At 36.4% G+C, this 17,586-nt stretch overlaps 1 protein-coding gene across 1 annotated transcript; it reads left to right on the top strand.

The window, feature by feature from the left end:
- The first annotated feature begins 4,664 nt into the window (after window positions 1-4,664).
- Window positions 4,665-9,236, top strand: LOC132303237 (putative disease resistance protein At1g50180). The gene is made up of 2 exons (XM_059800420.1): window positions 4,665-7,493; window positions 8,916-9,236. The coding sequence occupies exons 1-2, from the start codon at window positions 4,942-4,944 to the stop codon at window positions 8,953-8,955; spliced, it is 2,592 nt and encodes an 863-aa protein (XP_059656403.1). The 5' UTR covers window positions 4,665-4,941; the 3' UTR covers window positions 8,956-9,236.
- The last annotated feature ends 8,350 nt before the right edge of the window (window positions 9,237-17,586 follow it).

Here is a 17,586-nt window from a genome sequence, read left to right as displayed (position 1 = left end):
TTATGGTGTTGTTCAATTCCGGATCATGTTCAAAGTTTATTGAATATTGCATCGACAACGATCCGAGAAACTGATCTATTTCTTCTACATCAAATTCAGATCTTGAAGAAAATGGGTGAAGCGATTATACTTCGGAAGGGTCAAAGCATTTGAGAAGTGTTGTATGATCTATCAACAATCATTCTACAGAGATCAAGAGTAAGCATATAGTAAAAAGCTGTTGGACGGGACGTCGCAAAGGCAGAGGATTGTCAGCAATTAGTTTTTGGTAGAACAATAGGGTGTGAGCCTGAGTCAAAATCTATTGTACTTGGTTTCAAACATAGTGAATGTCTGGATTGTACAGTCCACGAGGTTTTTTTACACAACAATTGGCCTATTCTATCAATTGGAGTTTCCTCACTAAATATTCGTGTGTCATATCTCAGACTCTATTTACTTGTTTTTATTTTGCATATGATTATTTTATTATTTGCTAAATTAAGTAAGGAAAATTAAATAATAAAGACATTCATTAAATTCTCTCTCGATAAAAACTTAAACTTTTCACAATATCTTCCGTTACACAAACTCACTTAGGCAAACTGCGAAAAAAATTGAATTTAGCTCAATTGTACAGCAGGTGATTATTTGAAGGATAAGAGGCAAAGTAGAGTAGAGGAAATAAGCGATTTCAATTGCAATGATAGTTGCAATCATTGCAACCATTGAGGAATCAATGCACACTTTTTGGGAATTTCTTGTTGAGCAAAGTCCCATCGGGGGATCTGGAAATTATGAGGCATGGATCACTCCACAATTAATCTTTTGAGTTTGGTACCCCCAAACTCATGTTGAACTGCAAAACCCTTTATATTTTCTACCTTCTGATGGATAATAAAGACAAAGGTCTGTTTTCTTAAACTTCTTGTGTGTGTGTGTGTGTTTTTTTTTTCTTAATTAGGATGTTATGCAGAAGGAAAGAAGGCTAAAAGACAAACCGAGAGGTGGAAATTGCAAAGTAAAGAAGTTCCAAAAATATCAAAAAGAGAAATTGGGTGGTGCCCAGTTCTTTGCTTAGGTTGAATTAAGATTGGTGTCTAGAGTTCTGAATCTGTCAATAAATCAGTTAGTATGGCTTTATAGAAATTAAATAGAATTAACTTTGTTAACAGAAAAATTCATGTAGAACCCTCATTTTTGTTTTTTGCCATTTTGAATGTTGCTACTATACCATTGTGTTTCCTTTCTAGCCCCATTCGGTTACAATATTAGAATTGTCATAGTGCTGTTCTGCGGACATGTACGCTCTGTTTATTTGGACGTAAAATATTGTTTTTGGAAAATATTTTTTCTTTTTGGGTAAAATATTTTTTTATTTTTATTTTGTCGGTATTTGGTAAAGGTTTACGTCGAGGTTGAGATCGATTCCATCAGATAGAGCATCTAAAATAACTTATTTTTGTTAAATTTTAATTTTTTTTTTCTTCTTAAATATTTTACGTCCAATAACTTCTTCTAAATGATACTCTCTGGCGCGCGAAGAACTTTTGCTAAATTGGTCTCCCCCTCCCTCACACACACAGGGTCACACATTAAATGTTTTTTATGGTTCTTGTAGAGAATGTATGAATATTGTGTAGTTGTTCTTTTTCTTTGAAACATATATACTCAGAGAGGGATTTAGGGGAGGCAAGAGTAGTTGTTATTTTTCTTTCCCTACATTACTTATTCGGTCTTACCGGTATAATCAAAGTAATTTTATGTTCCTCTGGGACCAAAGTCAAACTAAAACAGCACAAAACATTGAAATTTCTTTTCCACCTCCAAAAATAATACGTGCGGAATTATTTTTCTCTTTCTCGAATAATTTTTCACTAAACTACATTGTCTACGATAGACCCAGGATATGGCTTGATCTCATTCTTTTTCCAAAATAATTAAAATAGTAAGAAACAGATAACTGAACTCAGTAAAGCAAGCTAAAATTTATTGAGATTTCAGTTGTTTTGCATTCAATTGAGGGAGATTCTTAGACTCATAGCTACTTGCTTGTAAAAAAATATATATTAAAAATTAAAAAGGGATGGGTATTTTTTACACTTAGATCCGTTTGTTTGGACGTAAATTGTTTGGACATACAATATTTTTCAAAAAATATTTTTTTATTTTATAATGTTTGATTGTGGTAAAATATTTACGAAAAAAAAATATTAAAATTTAATAAAAATAATTTAATCACAAATTTTCGGCAAGTTATTTTACATGTCCCGCTCGATGAACTTGACATCAACCTTGATATAAACCTTTGCTAAATACCGATAGAGTAAAAATAAAAGAATATTTTACCTGAAAAAAAATATTGTTAAAAATTTCCAAATAGAAAAATTATTACTTGAAAATTACTACTTACAACTTTCAATCCATTGTGACTTTGGTAGCCCATGATGGGTTGACATACTATAATTGTAACTGATAAAAAATCTGGACGAGCAAACTCAATGCTGAAGAAATGAAAACAGGCTCTTGTGCTCGGAGACCAATGGAGATGAAATGACGGTTTAGAACAGTTCAAAAAATTGACAACCAAACCCATCACATTTACAAAAAGCCTAGCTCACTCATACATCAACTTGAAAATTTCTCTCTTTCTAGATCTTCATTCAACAAGATCATCTTCAGCCACATTACCATTTCGTTGAAATTCTTCAATGTTCCTCTTGAATATTGGACTAGCAATGCCTTCGGTTTCACAGCGAGTGTTATTGGGAAACCCCTATTTACAGACCCCTTTACTAGGACCCACAAATAATAATAATAAAAAAAAATTGTTTTCCTGAAAAAAAAAAAAAATTAATAATAATAATAATAATAATAAGTGATTTATTTTCCTAGATTGAGAGTGGAAATAGATGCTCCCAATAGCCTCATTTACTCCTTCAAATTGAGAATTAAAGAAAATGAGTTCCTAACTAGCAAGAAACCTTTGCTAGGTTTGTTGCTGACCTTCAGACATTAAAATCCCCAATTACTTTTGCAGCCTGGAATGTCTTGTGTATTTATTTGGATACTTAATTTAGATTACTGGTGATCTCAGAAAAGAAAAAAAGTTACATGAACTCCCTCAACTGCATCTGTAATGAACTGAAATTTTTACCTTTTCACCTGTTCATTACTGCATCTGTATTAATGTTTAGTACAGTCATTCAGTGAATAAGGTAAAAGATCATGTATAAAACTTTTATGATAAAGTAATTAATGTTGGAGAAACTTTTGCCAGACAAGTATTCATGATTGCCATGGGGCCATCGGGGTAGTGGTCAATCAAATCAATATATGGCTGAATTATCAAAATTGTTCAGCATGCCGGAAACTAACAATCAAAGAGGTCCAAACTTCCAAAGCAAGTGGTCTAAATATGATGTGGACTCAAGTTCCATAGTGCCACCAAGAGATAAATTATTATATGATTCGAGGTCAATAGAAATTTTGTGTCGATTTAATTCAGTTTTTATTATTTTTAGGTGTTTGAGGAAATTCATTATAACGTGTAACCTTGATTTTGTAAATTTGTAGCACTTACAGAGAAAAAAAAAGTCTGGGTATTTAGTATGTGATATCCCCTACCACCAAAGAGAGTCATTTTTTTTCTTAAAAACCTCCCCTTTTGTATGTATCAAGACAAAATGAGAATTTCAATGATTATCTATTGATGGGGGTACCATTTGTAAGTATCGGAAGATATTATAAACTTTCTCATTATAGAGACTAGGGCCACGTTACTCCCTACGTGGAGAATGCTATTTCACAATTGCCTATTATTGAGGATTGTCAGTTCTCCTCTCAGGGCAGAATTAGTGCTCCTTGTCAATTCATCCACTGTTTTGTCTCCCTTACAGGATTATCTCGTCACTGTTTTTTTGTTAAACCTGTAAATGATGCTAATTCTACTTAAGAAAGAAGAACCCTGTGGCATGATATTTCCCAATTATCCAGCAACTGAACTAGTGATCCATGGATTCTCTTAGGAGACTTCAATGACATTGGATCATGCAATGAAAGACAAGGTAGATCCATTCACTGGTCTCCTAGGATAAATGACTTGGCTGGTACTCAGACATCTTTCTTTACTTGGTCCAACAAATCTAGTTGCACAACTAACATCTCTAAGAAACTTGTTAGAGTTTTGATCAATCATCAAAAGTGTTGTGATTTTAGTCTCTCTCCTTTTATGATCACTCTTCAATACTAGTCAGAATAGGGTAGGTATGAAAATAGTGTTCCATTGCCTTCTAAATTCTCCAACTTCTGGAAACAAAGTGCCCATTGGAATCTTGATTGTAGTGAAAAGATCCCATTTTTTAAAATGGAGTGACATTTATTTTAATCAAGTTAAAATCTTATTGGATGGAATTGTCTCCTAATAATGACAAGCTGTTCTTTGTAGACTTGAGAAACAATTGGTTGGAGTCCACCAAGTGGAAATGTTACTGTCAAGTGGGAACAAGTACTCGATTCGTTCAAGCCAAAGGAGTCGGGAAGAACATTTTCGTAATTTTATAGTGTAAGTGAACAACTTGCCTTCATGTAGTCATTATTGTTGCATCTGAGGGATGCAATGACGTAGGACAGCCACTTTACCTGCTAGGCCCAATAACAGATAATGAACTGTACTGGACTCAACAAATGAAAAAAAGGAATAATGTGGATAAAATGATCCTATCCCATTCTTAAATTAGATGTCTTATTAGGAAAATCGTGACTCATAAATTGTCAAAATTTTCAAATAGGATATCTTTTTTGAGAGAGGTAGGTTGTCCATCTTCATTAATTGAATTAATTCATTGAGGTTATCCTTCCAATAACTGGATTGTGTGAGCATACCTGTGTATACACAACCAAAGTATTGAAATTGTAGAGAGCAATTTTTCATAGTTGAGGTAGGCTGCAAAGAGAGAACAAATGGATGACAGAATTGCTTCCTTGGCCATAGAGGATTTGGTCCATCAACTAGAAAAGAATGTAGAGTTTCTTCCACAAATGCGGGACCAAGTCCGTCCATTCCGGGCCGAGCTCAAGAAACTGAGTAGCCTCCTCAGTAAGCTGAAGGAGAAGGAATTGGAGGAGTTAACCACTGAAGCTTATGAAGCAGAGGATGCAATCGATGACTTTGTCCTCAATTCTGAACATAAAAGGAGGAGTAAGCTAGGAAGGCTTTTGTACTGTTTGGGCAATATGCGTAAGCTTGGTGATGGCAAAGCAAAATTGGAGATTATTAAGCAGAAGCTGAAAAATATCTGCAACAAAAACAACCCATATGATGATAACGCATATGGAAGTTTGCATTGCCCGAGTTCGTGTATGACCGGTGATGATGTTGTCGGCTTCAGCAAAGAGGAAGAGGATTTGGTAAAGCAACTAGTGTCCGGGAACTTGGTAAAGCAACTACAAGTTTTTTCAATTATTGGAATGGAAGGGTTGGGTAAGACAACATTTGCTACCATGATATTCAATAACAAATCCATCCATGATCATTTTCCATGTCGTGCGTGGGTTAGTGTTCCTCAAGAATATAAGGAATATAAAACAGAAGAGTTGTTTCGGTGTATTTTGGATCAGGTTGGCACAGAGGAATCCGACTACGGAAATGAAGAAGACCTAAAAGAGGTGGTTTCGGGTTGCCTTGAGGGCAAAAGGTACCTGATAGTTATTGATAACTTGTGTAGGAAAGAAGTATGGGACGAGCTAAAACCGGCCTTCCCGGTTGACTCGAATGGAAGTAGAATATTGCTCACTACTCGGTTGGAGGAAGTGGCTTCACATGCTGGCCCAAGACGTTCCATTTCTCTTCCTTTCCTGGATGACAGTCAGAGGTGGGAGCTCTTATCTAAAACGGCACTCAAAGGGGAAAGCTGTCCTCCGGAATTGGAGACAATAGGGAAACAAATTGCAGCGAAATGCGATGGCCTACCACTTGCCATCGTGTTGTTAGGGGGCATCTTGCAAAGAAAGGGAAGGAGTAAAGAGAAGTGGTCGAGGCTGGCTGATAACGTCGGTAAATATCTGGTTAGTCACGGTATGCGGAGCAGTGATGTAGCTCTAAGTTACCACAATTTACAGGAGCACCTCAAAATATGCCTCCTGTATTTCGGGACTTTTCCTGAAGACATGGAGATCCCTGCAAGGAAACTGATTCAGTTGTGGATAGCAGAGGGGTTTATAGAGCAGAGAGGCAACAGAAAGATGGAGGATCTGGGAGAAGAATACTTGGAGGGGCTCATTGGCCAGAGTTTGGTCCAGGTGAGAACCAGGAGGACCGATGGCAGAGTGAAAACATGTCGTGTACTCAATCTAGTGCGCGAGCTCTGCATATGTATTGCGGAAGCCAAGAACTTTTTTCAAGTATATACAAACAACTCCAACCCAAACCATAGAGAGATGACACTAGTGCTGAGGTTAAGCATCCTAGGTGATTCCTTCATGGGTACTGAATTAGACGTGATCCCCAATCATTCACAACTCCGGTCTCTCCAGTGCTATGATGCCCTCCAAGATCAAATTGATTCTAAAAGACTCTGGAGATCACTTTATAATGGTTTCAACTCTCTGAGGGTGTTAAATTTGGGTACCATAAAAGTGGATAAAATTCCCAAGGGTGTCAAGAAGCTATTTCATTTGAAATACTTGAGAGTGAATGCTCCAAACCTCACCTGCATTCAACCCTCCATCTGCAACCTTCTGAAATTGCAGACGCTGGATATGAGAGAATCTTGTGTGCACACCATACCCAATGGGATTTGGAAGATGAAATCCTTGAGACATCTGTACCTGGGTTTGTTCCCGAGTTTTCCAAGTCCTCCTGAATCTGACAACATCAACAATAAGGCTCTCTCCAGCATCCAAACTCTATCCGGTGTACGTCCTGACAGAGTCTTGAAGCGTCTAATGGTCAGGGCCATGTTTCCAAACGTAACAAGGTTACGAATATGTAGTGCAAATAAGCAGGCTACACTGGAGTTCCTTGAAAGTATAGACCATTTATGCCATTTGCAGTCGCTCAAGATAGTGAACGCTTGTGATCTTCCGGATCCACATGCATTTCCTTTGACACTCACCAAGATGACCCTATTAGAGACACATCTCCAACCCAATTGTATGCGAACGCTAGCGAAGCTTCCAAATCTTCGGATTCTTAAACTCTTAAAAGGTTCCATTGATTCTGAAACCAAGGAATGGATCAGTTGCAATGAGGATTTGTTTCCTAAACTTCAATTCTTGAAGTTGGTGGACTTGGAGATCGAAGAATGGAGAATGGGTAGGGCAGCTATGCGGAGCCTACACAATTTGTTCATCAAAAGTTGTGTTCGATTGGAGAAACTTCCGCGTCATCTTTGGTTCATTACTACTTTGCAAGAAGTGGATGTGTTTCAGCCTTCAACAAGATTGAATGAGAGCCTTCAGCGAGTAGGGAGTGTTGCAGGTCGTAGTATCCGAATCCATGATGCTGAACTTGTGTAAGTTTCACCAACTCATTCATTTGTTGTTCATTCAGTATTCCTAGAACAAGAGCAATTTAAACACTGCTTACTCTTTCTCCCTCTGAGATGCTAAAAAAAGTTCAGCACACCTATATACTAATAAAGAATATCATATATACTGTAAGCGAATTAGTTAAAGTAAATTTTTCATCTTCTTCAAGAGATATAAGCAGAATGTTTTGTGACAAATAACAAACCATTCCGTGCAAAGCTTAGATTTTCAGTTCAAAATTCCATGACAATATTAATTTCTGTAATTTAAAATCAATTGAGCCCTTCCGAAAAAAAATGCAAGCAACAAACAAATACCAAGGCTTGAAGGAAATGCATAATTTGACAAATCCTTTTATTCTTTATTTTTTAACCAAGGTAATCATTGTATAAAAGGGAAAAATGAACTGTACAATAGGAAGAAGAAACCCCCTACCAAGATACCCCCCAAGGCCTTACATACACACCCAAAAATAAAAAATAGGTTTCATTTGGATTGATTCATTTGATGGTTGTAAGTTATTTCTTGCTCTCCCTTGCAAGCATGATTAATTTGATGTAGAAAGATGATTGACGTATGATGTGTGTTGCATGATTTATGTTGTATGAGTTCCTATGTGTACAATATATGTCAATATGTGGCTTAAGGTAAAAATCTCATTCTTCTTTTATTGCCTTGTGATCAGTGTATTGTCATTCAATTATTTGAAAGATTACGAGACTATGTGATCAATTGTACTACTATGCCATTGAAATTGTGTTCCTCTATGCCTAGTATGCAAATTGTTTGACAAGATACTTATGTGTGCTCAATATTGTCAATTATATTCAATACTATGTTTTACTTAACCAAGAGATGATGAATTGAGTCAATGTGTGATTAAAAGCATGTGTTGTAGCATTATTTTATTGGCATTCCATGCACATTATGGTGTGAGTGTGTAGAGATGTGTGGGGGAATGTGGAACTTGAATTTGAGAAGTTTGTGGAGAATTTTTTGTTTTTTTAAAACACGGTATTGTGGTGGTACTCCTTTATTCGGAGGGGTTAATTAGTTAATAAGGACACGGAAGATACTTGTGAATAATTTAGCGACTCAGACCCCAAAAGGTAGTTGGGAGGTACCCTTTGCCAAGAACGATAACAAATTCCCCCTAGGGATGAAGGAAGGTACCCAAAGTCTGACTAGTTACCACGTTTTCGGTGTGGGTGTGTATGGAGTTTGGGTTGTATGCGTAGTATGCGGATTTCGTCATGCATTTCATCCATTTTATTAGTTGAACCTTATGACATCTTGAATGAGTTGGAGTGTGTACCTTTCATTCCCTAGCATGATCCTAGTTTCTTACTTCATTTCTTTTACTTGTTATGCGTTTTACTTACTCTACTTTATGATGTGCTATTTAGGCATTCTCTACTAAGTGGGTACACTCACCCCTGTATTTAACATTTTCAAGACACGAGAAGGAGATAATTGATCACATTCCTCCACAAGTTTAGATTTGAGGATGCCATCTTTTGACCTCGTTTTGTAATAAGATTCGAGTAGGAGGATGACCATCCCATGATGGCTATTCATTTTGTGTTTGATGTAATCTCGTCGTTAATGACACTATTGTAGTCTCAAAACTTGTAATTATATTCTTTGGATGGCCAAGTGCATCTTGGTTTACATGTAATGACTTTAATATGAATTTCTACACATTTAGTACTTTTCAATTGTTCCAAGTTAAATTTTTGTTAACAAAAATCATCTGGAACTAAACAACTTTATATCTACTCTCTACACACACTTAAATTTACTAAAAAATCAAATGTGTTGAAGTGTAGATTTAAGGGTGATGAAAGTAGGTACATGGATGGGGAAATCAATATGAAGTTTGTCGGAATATATATATATATTTTTTAATTTGGATCATTTGAAAATTTCAGTAAATTTAAGTATGTTGAAGTGTGAGTTTTAGGGTGGTAAAAATACGCATAAGGGTGATAAATCCAAATTAAGTTTGTTAGGAAAAAATTAACATGCATCATTTGAAAATTCATGTAAATATAAGTGTGTTGAAGTGTAGATTTAAATTAAAGCCATTGAGTTTCAAAAAAAATGTGGTGAGAATAAGATTTAAGAGTGTTGAGTTGAAGTATAAACGTGTTGAGAACCAAATTTAATTGTATTGAGTTAAAAAATAAATGTGGTGAGAACAAGATTTAAGAGCGTTGAGATAAAAAATAAATATGATGAGAACAAGATTTAACCGTATTGAATTGAATAATAAATCTGTTGAGAATAAGATATAAAGGTGTTGAGCTAAAGAATAAATGTGTTGGAATAAAATTTAAGGGTGTTGAGATGTGTTGAGAATAAGATTTAAGGGTGTTGAGTTGAAGAATAAATGTGTCAAGAGTAAGATTTATGGGTGTTGAGTTGAAGATTAAATATGCTGAAACTAAGATTTAAGGATGTTAAGCTGTGTTGAGAATAAGATTTAAGAGTGTTGAGTTGAATAATAAATGTGTTGAAAATAAGATTTAAGGGTGTTGAGTTCAAGAATAAATGTGTTGAGAATAAGATTTAAAGGTGTTGAGTTGAAGATTAAATGTGTTGAAAATAAGATTTAAGGGTGTTGACTGTTGAGTTGAAGATTAAATGCGGTGACAATAAGATTTAAAGGACGTTGTGTTGAAGAATAAGAACCAAATTTAATGGCATAGTTTTGAAGAATAAGAAATAGATTTAAAGGTATTGTGTTAAAAATAAATATAATGAGAATAAATTTTAACAACAAGAATAAATGTAGTGAAAATGTGTTATTTTACTAAATGTAATTTTAATACAATAATAATTGTCTAACTAATCAATGAAATAAACATATTTAATGGTTCATAAATCACTTAAATATTAGGATAAATTGTACTGACACCCCCTGAGATTTTGGTTAACGTAACTTGGCGGACGGTCAATGGCTTTTTTTACATTGACATCCCCTGAGATTTCAAAAATGTGCATTGACACTCCCCCAGACCTCTAAGACCATAGAAAATTACCTTTTAACCATTTGACTTGTCAACAACTCAATTTAAATCATAAAATTACAAATTTAACATCATAACTAATTTTAATGGACCAAACTAAACTCTCCATCTCTTTTATACATGGAGATATAGTTTATATATAACAAAACGTATACCGCCATAACCACCACCACACCGAGAAACCACCACCACAACATAAACATAAAAAATAATATATATTTTGTAAATAGCTAAATAACTGTACACCACCATAACTACCACAAAGGGGAAAAAAAAAATGAAAACAGCCATAGCCAACTCATACTTATACGTCCCAGACGCTACCAGAACCACCACCATACCAAGACAACACCACCAACACACCCAAATGCTACCAGAACCACCACCACAGCAGAAAAAATAAAAATAAAAATAAAAATTTGAAACACCCTGATAACCTAGACGTACACCACCATAATTGTGATACACCCGAATTTCCGAATGCGGGTTGTCCAGCCCACGCCCGAATGCCCAGAGAAATAAAAAACAAATCGGCAATAAACGAACACAGAATACAAAAGGATAACTAGGAATAGATAAAATGCTAAAATGGAAACTAAATGATAATCCAATATTTAAAATCCTCAGAATATATTTTCATTAATAAATTCTTATGATACAATTAATCCTCTAGTAATACAACTCCGGAATCCATCCTGTGTGGACCCCTAGAAAATCTAAAACTAAATAAATAACAGTAATAACTATCTACATCTAAAAACTGAACTATAAATGAATCCTCTATGTACAAGTGTAAGAGTGAAGTAGACTGGTCTCTGCTTAGCACAAACCATCTCTACACCTGATGAACACCTAAAAAATAATGGTGGATCAGGCTCACAAACAAGTTCTACTCTACTGCATTCCAAGCAGAAATTCGATACACGTATATATCCTAGTTAACTCAACAATAGCTAAGTAGTCCATATATATATATATATATAGACACACACTATAGAATGCTCACAAGGCTATAGTGTGCAACATGCAAATCGCACTTAAAGTGGGCATGAGTACCTAGACCTACCAGGGCACACAAATATCTACTATATCCAGTTATCCATCTTATGCAATATATGCACCCTAACCATGATCCTGAGACTCAAGCTTATATCACGACATATATCTATATATATATAATTCGTCCTAACCAAACATAAAAGTAAACCATGGTATGTCATCCAACTGTTCGTTGACCTGACACGAATATAAGTAGGATTAAACATTTTAGTTAATCCATTCCCTTATACATGAATAGATATGACTTACCTTCTTTGGTTAATCCGTCCCTAGAATGTCACCATCACATACTGGTGCATTAAACCATACAATCTAATAAATGATGCAACATATATAATATTACATCAAATAAATCCAGTAATAAGCATAATAGAAATCAGATATATATATGATCATATTATACAGCCAATACATGATTAAAATCATATAAACTCCATTTAAATTGCTAGGATAGTTTTAAGCAATTAAATCCTCCATTATCAACATACAAATTCAATTAGAATTTCATACTAATTTAAATCCTTAGCATAATAAAATAAAAAATAATACATGATTATATTATACTGCCAAAATATAATTAACATCACCCAATATCCATTTAAATTGCTAGAACAAAAGTAAGCAATTAAATCATCCATATCCAATAACAACATGCCAATTTATTTTAAAATTTCATATTATTTAAGTTCTTAGCATACTAGTGTTTATTATACATTCTGGGATTTTACCATGTCAATAATAATCATTTAAAACCTCCCATAAACCTCGAAGTCACCCAAGAACTTCAAAACACCAAAACAGAACTCAAAAACACGTCAAAAACCAATTTCCATGGATAGAGCCGCCTCCCTCTAGGAGGGAGCCGCCTCCTTCCTTCATGAAGCCGCCTTCATTGCTTATGGAGCCGCCTCCATTCCCAACGCAGTCGCCTCCATTCCGGATACTCTCCGTCTTCTTTGTCTCCGGCGACCTTCGGACATTTCGATCGCCTCTGTTAAGGTCCCTAAAGGTCTTAACTAAGTCTCAGACATCCCCAAATAATTTATGCATCTTAATCCCACATCAAAACAAGTTATCATGCAATAAATTTTAAGATTAAGAAAGAACACATAATAACACTTAAAATAAGTTTTCATTCAATTCAAGTGTCACGCCCCTAATTTTCTAATAAAATGCTCTGACACCATTTTGTCATGACCCGAAAATTCTAATAAAATCCCCAATTTATATAAATCAAAATACATCAAAATACACCAGGATCATAAAAAAAAATACCCTCTTTTTATACAAAGTCAATTTCCTCAAATATACACAAAAAAAAAAAAAGTCTCAAAAAAAAAAAATTTAAATCTCGCAACACCGACTCTTCCCCCTAAGCCCGAATCTAGCAATCCCCGTTCGTCATCGGTACGTGAAATTGGAGGGTGGTGAGACAAAAAGTTCAAAACCATAACAAGAATTTTATGGAGGTTTAATAAAATAGCTTCACAACATATACGTATTCATGTGAGTATATAAACAAAAATATATATGCATTTAATTAAAACATTTAATAAAAACCATTGAAATAAAACCACCCCATGCCATTCAAGGTATAGAGAACCTTGCACTGAAAAGGAATTGTCCTCACTGGATCATCAAAGCCTTAAGCTCTCGGCCTCCTCTGCAAACTCTCGGCCCTCTCTGTACCTCCTCAAAACTCTCGGCCCTCTTTTTATGTCCTCAAAGCTCTCCCTGCCTTCTTTTTAATTTTTCTTGGCTCTCTTTCTATCAATAACCATCAGTGCACAAAACACCCATTTAAACAAGCAATTCCACTAACCCAACCCCCCAACTGCTTACCAAACAAATATCAACATAATCAATATACTTTAGCAAACAACAAGTCAGCCCACGTGAATAATTCAGGGTGAAAAGCTTTATGCCCAAAAAATATTTTCATAGGTCCCGCCAATACACACTACCATCATCACAAATTTCTCTCTCTCCTCCCACTTTCGGCCACTTGCTCCTTTTCCTATCTTATCATTTCGCTGCCTCACTTATCCCATCTGAAACATATATATATTACTTAACAGACAACAAAATCAGCCTGATAAGCACCAAATATTGCATATTTAAGCGCCCCTTCTTGCACTAGTTAAGTCCTTGAATGGAGTATAATGTATAGTTTAACTCCAATTGTGTATTTTTTTTGGATTTCAGGTTTTGTTCCCGAGAGTGATCAAGGAAGCGGTTTTGACATCACTTGTGTTGAAATGCATGCGCCGTGTCGGGAAATCATCTTTTTGAGCAAGCCGCTTCTATTACCATTTTTGTGGCGACATGGCTTTGTTTTTCATAAGGGACGTGGGTCATCACTCTAGCCATCAAGAATTGAAGTGCAGCTGCAGCCTCTGCGGGTGCCCACGGAGCTCCCGCGATGCGCCCGCCAACCCCAAACTCTCTGGCCTCTTTCGCGGGGCCTTGCAGCAGCCCCCGCCACAGCTCCCACGCACTACCGAGGGCGCCCGCCGTCGCGCCGCGGGCGCCCACCAAATATGCCAGTGCCATCCTAGCGAGCCATAGCTTCCGCGGGCACTCGCCGGCGCCTCGCGGGCCCCCGCCAACCCTCTGCAGGCAGTTCACCTTCTCCTCTTTTTCAGCATTTTTGTTCCCTTATCTTCATTTTATGTGGTGGAGAATGAGCCAGAGGTTGGAGCTCGAGATTTTCAACATGGGGAGTAGGTTTTGAGTGTATATAGGAGGTTATCTCATACAGATGAGAGATATATCTCATTTTGTAAGGTTTTAGAGAGAGAAATATTGTGAGCAAGAGGGTTTGGGTGTCTTGTGGCCTTGAGGTGCGAAAATAGTGGGGATGATGATCTCTTCTCCTTCCTCCATTGCTCCTATGGGTAACTAAACCTCTATCTAGGGAGGTGATGAAGCCCCATTTTGTAAGCATTGCTTGGTTTTGATTTATATTTGGTGTATAATGTATATATGTAACTTTTTCATGAATTAGAGCATTTCATATGATGTAATGAATTTCAAGTTCTATAAATGATTATTTTGGGTTAAATATCTTGTCTTAGATTGTTTTTCTCTCATGATTATATTGCTATATTTTCATAGTGACAATGGAGACGAGTTCATGGAAGTGTTTTATTGGTATGATATTTAGGAAATTTGATAATCTATTGCTTAGGGCTTTCCTTTGATAGATTCTTCTTGATTTCTAGTTCATGTGCTTTTATTATGAGATTAAGGGCTTGATAATCTATGGCTTGGTGATCCTGTCTAAGGTTGCATCCTAGTTTAGGTAACCAAAACATGTAATGCTTTGATAGGTTATTCTTGTATCTTGATTTTATATATTTCTTGAAGGTAATGTATCAATGTTGTGTTGTTGCATTCCATGGTTATATATACATGTTATTTCCCCAAGTAAATCATATCCTAGCATGCTTATTGATGGGTAGTGGATTCACTTCCCTAGTCCTTTCTTAATTGCCTTTATCTCTTTAATTTTTTGCAATTTATTGCTTTAAGCACATTTCAATTCTAGTAACTAACTGACAAACCAATCAAAACTCTATACACCATTTATCAAACTAAAAGTGATTTCAAAGACCTTGGTTGCTATAGATTAGCGCAGTCCTAGTGGTTCGACTTACCCGACCAATAGCCCTATTTTACAATGATTCGTGCTATTGCGAAGGTTGATTTATTATAGATCGAATTCTCAATTGATCAATTTTTGACGCCGTTGCTGGGGATTGCAAACGGTTTAGCAACCGAAGTTCTAGGGTTCATTTTGGTTTGATTGTTAATATTGTGTTTTGTGAATATTTCCTTGTGTGGTTTTGACCATCTTGTATTGTAAGTGAGATCCTAGGGACTTGAAGCTCGCCGAGGGAAAGCTAGCTAATCTGTAAGTCTAGAGGACCCAAGGTAAGTCTCTTGACCTTCTAGTTTCAACATTGTGAATATTGTGCATGTGTTAAGATTAGTGATAATTTAGTTTTAAAGCCCTTGTTGAGGCTATTATCTTGTTTAAATTTCGTGTACAAGCATCAGTCCTTGTCTTGATAATTGCAGAGAAAGGGAACATCGTATGTGGAGTTGATGATGATAAATTGTTGTGATGGTTGTGTTGTGAGTTGTTGATGTTTGGCCGTAGACCACTTTCCCTACCCACACTTGACTCGCCAGTTGACATAAATTCACTTGAAAGAACTCTTAGACGAGACCTTAGGGAATCTTCAAGCATAAGAGAACTTGAAATTGAATTTAACACAATGGAGGAAAATGTAGGAAATGTCGAAAATGAGGGAATTTATAATGATAGGGCCGAAATTCCAAATGTAGTCCCTATGACTCTTCGGGACCATTTCATCCCTACCGCCTATGCTTCTCCCTCGTGCATTGTGATGCCAAATATTGAGGTGGCTCAATATGAAATTAAATCCAGCACCATCCAAATGCTTCCATCTTTTCATGGCTTTGAGAATGAGGATCCCTATAAGCATATTGATAAATTCCTCGAAATATGTTCTACCATCAAGATTCGGGGCATCCCTGACAATGCTCTCCAATTGTATCTCTTTCCATTCTCCTTAAAAGAAAGGGCAAAATACTGGTTCAACTCCCTTGCTGCAAATTCAATCATTTCATGGGCCCAATTGCAGCAAGAATTCTTAAAGAAATATTACCCAATGAGTAAAACCAACCTAATGAGGCGTTCTATTCTCAGCTTTTTCTCAAATTAATGGAGAACAACTCCATGAGACTTGGGAGAGACTTCAAGACCTCTTAAGGAAATGCCCGCACCACCTAATTCCAAAATGGCAATTGGTGCAAGCTTTCTATGCTGGGTTAACCGACCCACATAGATTCATGGTTGACTCATCTTGTGGGGGGATGTTCATGTCTAAAAGTCCGGATGAGGCATGGACCCTGCTTGAGAATTTGAGTGAAAACTCGTTACAACATAATTCTCGTGGTGGTCCAACCTCAACCAATACAAAAAAATCCACTCCATGTCAACCAAAGACCATGAGGGAAGAATCATCTCAAGTAGATGCCATAGCTCATAAATTTTATCAATTAATGGCACCACATCTCTCCCCCTCTTTGTCTCAGAATTCAACTAGCTCGGTGTGTGCATCATGTACTAGTCCATTTCATTTCTCGGAAGATTGTCCCACACCGGAGCAATTTTCCAACCTCAATTAAAAGCAAGCTAATGCAATGTTCTCAAGGCCCGAAAATAATCTATATTCCAATACTTTCAATCTGGGATGGCGAGATCACCCGAATTTTTTGTGGAGGCAACAAGCCCTACAAAATTCCCAATTTCAAAATCAAGGGCATCAAAATCAGACCTCTTCTCAATTTTAAGGTAGGCAATTTCAGGCTTTTTCAAGCTACCGTCTTCCTTACAATCCAAATGTCTCCACTCAACCTCCCGTGTATCCAACTGATGAGATAGTGGCTGTAAACAAGTAAATGATGGAATCATTGAATAAGTAAATTATGGATTCTAACAAGCAACTTTTGACATCTTTGTAGCCTACTCTTCAAATGGTTCATTCTCATACTCAGTCCATAGCTAACCTTGAGAATCAAGTGGGACAAATAGCAAACTCTGTGAACCAATTGCTTCAAAAGGACAAGGGTAAGCTTCCTGCTCAACCATTTGAAAATCCTAGAGGGATGCATGTGATTGATGAAACCCCTCCTCCGAGTGGGCCGAGTTGTGAACATGTTTAAGCAATCACCACCCTTAGGAGTGGTCGAGTTGTTGACAATAAGGTTGATGGAACCAAGGATGAGCAAAATTCTCCTTCGGAAAGTCCAAATCCTAGCTCCTCCAATCCAAAAGTCACTTCTAAAAATCCAAATTCTACTCATGAAAATCCCAAGCTTGTCACCCCAAATGTGGAAACTTCTTACGAGCCAAAAGCTCCGTTTCCTCAATGTCTCCAAGAGTCGACACATT

Source organism: Cornus florida, unplaced genomic scaffold (genome assembly GCF_030987335.1).
Source record: "Cornus florida cultivar Cherokee Brave unplaced genomic scaffold, ASM3098733v1 CherokeeBrave_3.0.0_Hap2_Chr04, whole genome shotgun sequence".
Lineage (NCBI taxonomy): Eukaryota > Viridiplantae > Streptophyta > Magnoliopsida > Cornales > Cornaceae > Cornus > Cornus florida.
Note: the sequence above shows the minus strand (reverse complement) of the source record. Positions and strands in the feature narration are given on the sequence as shown.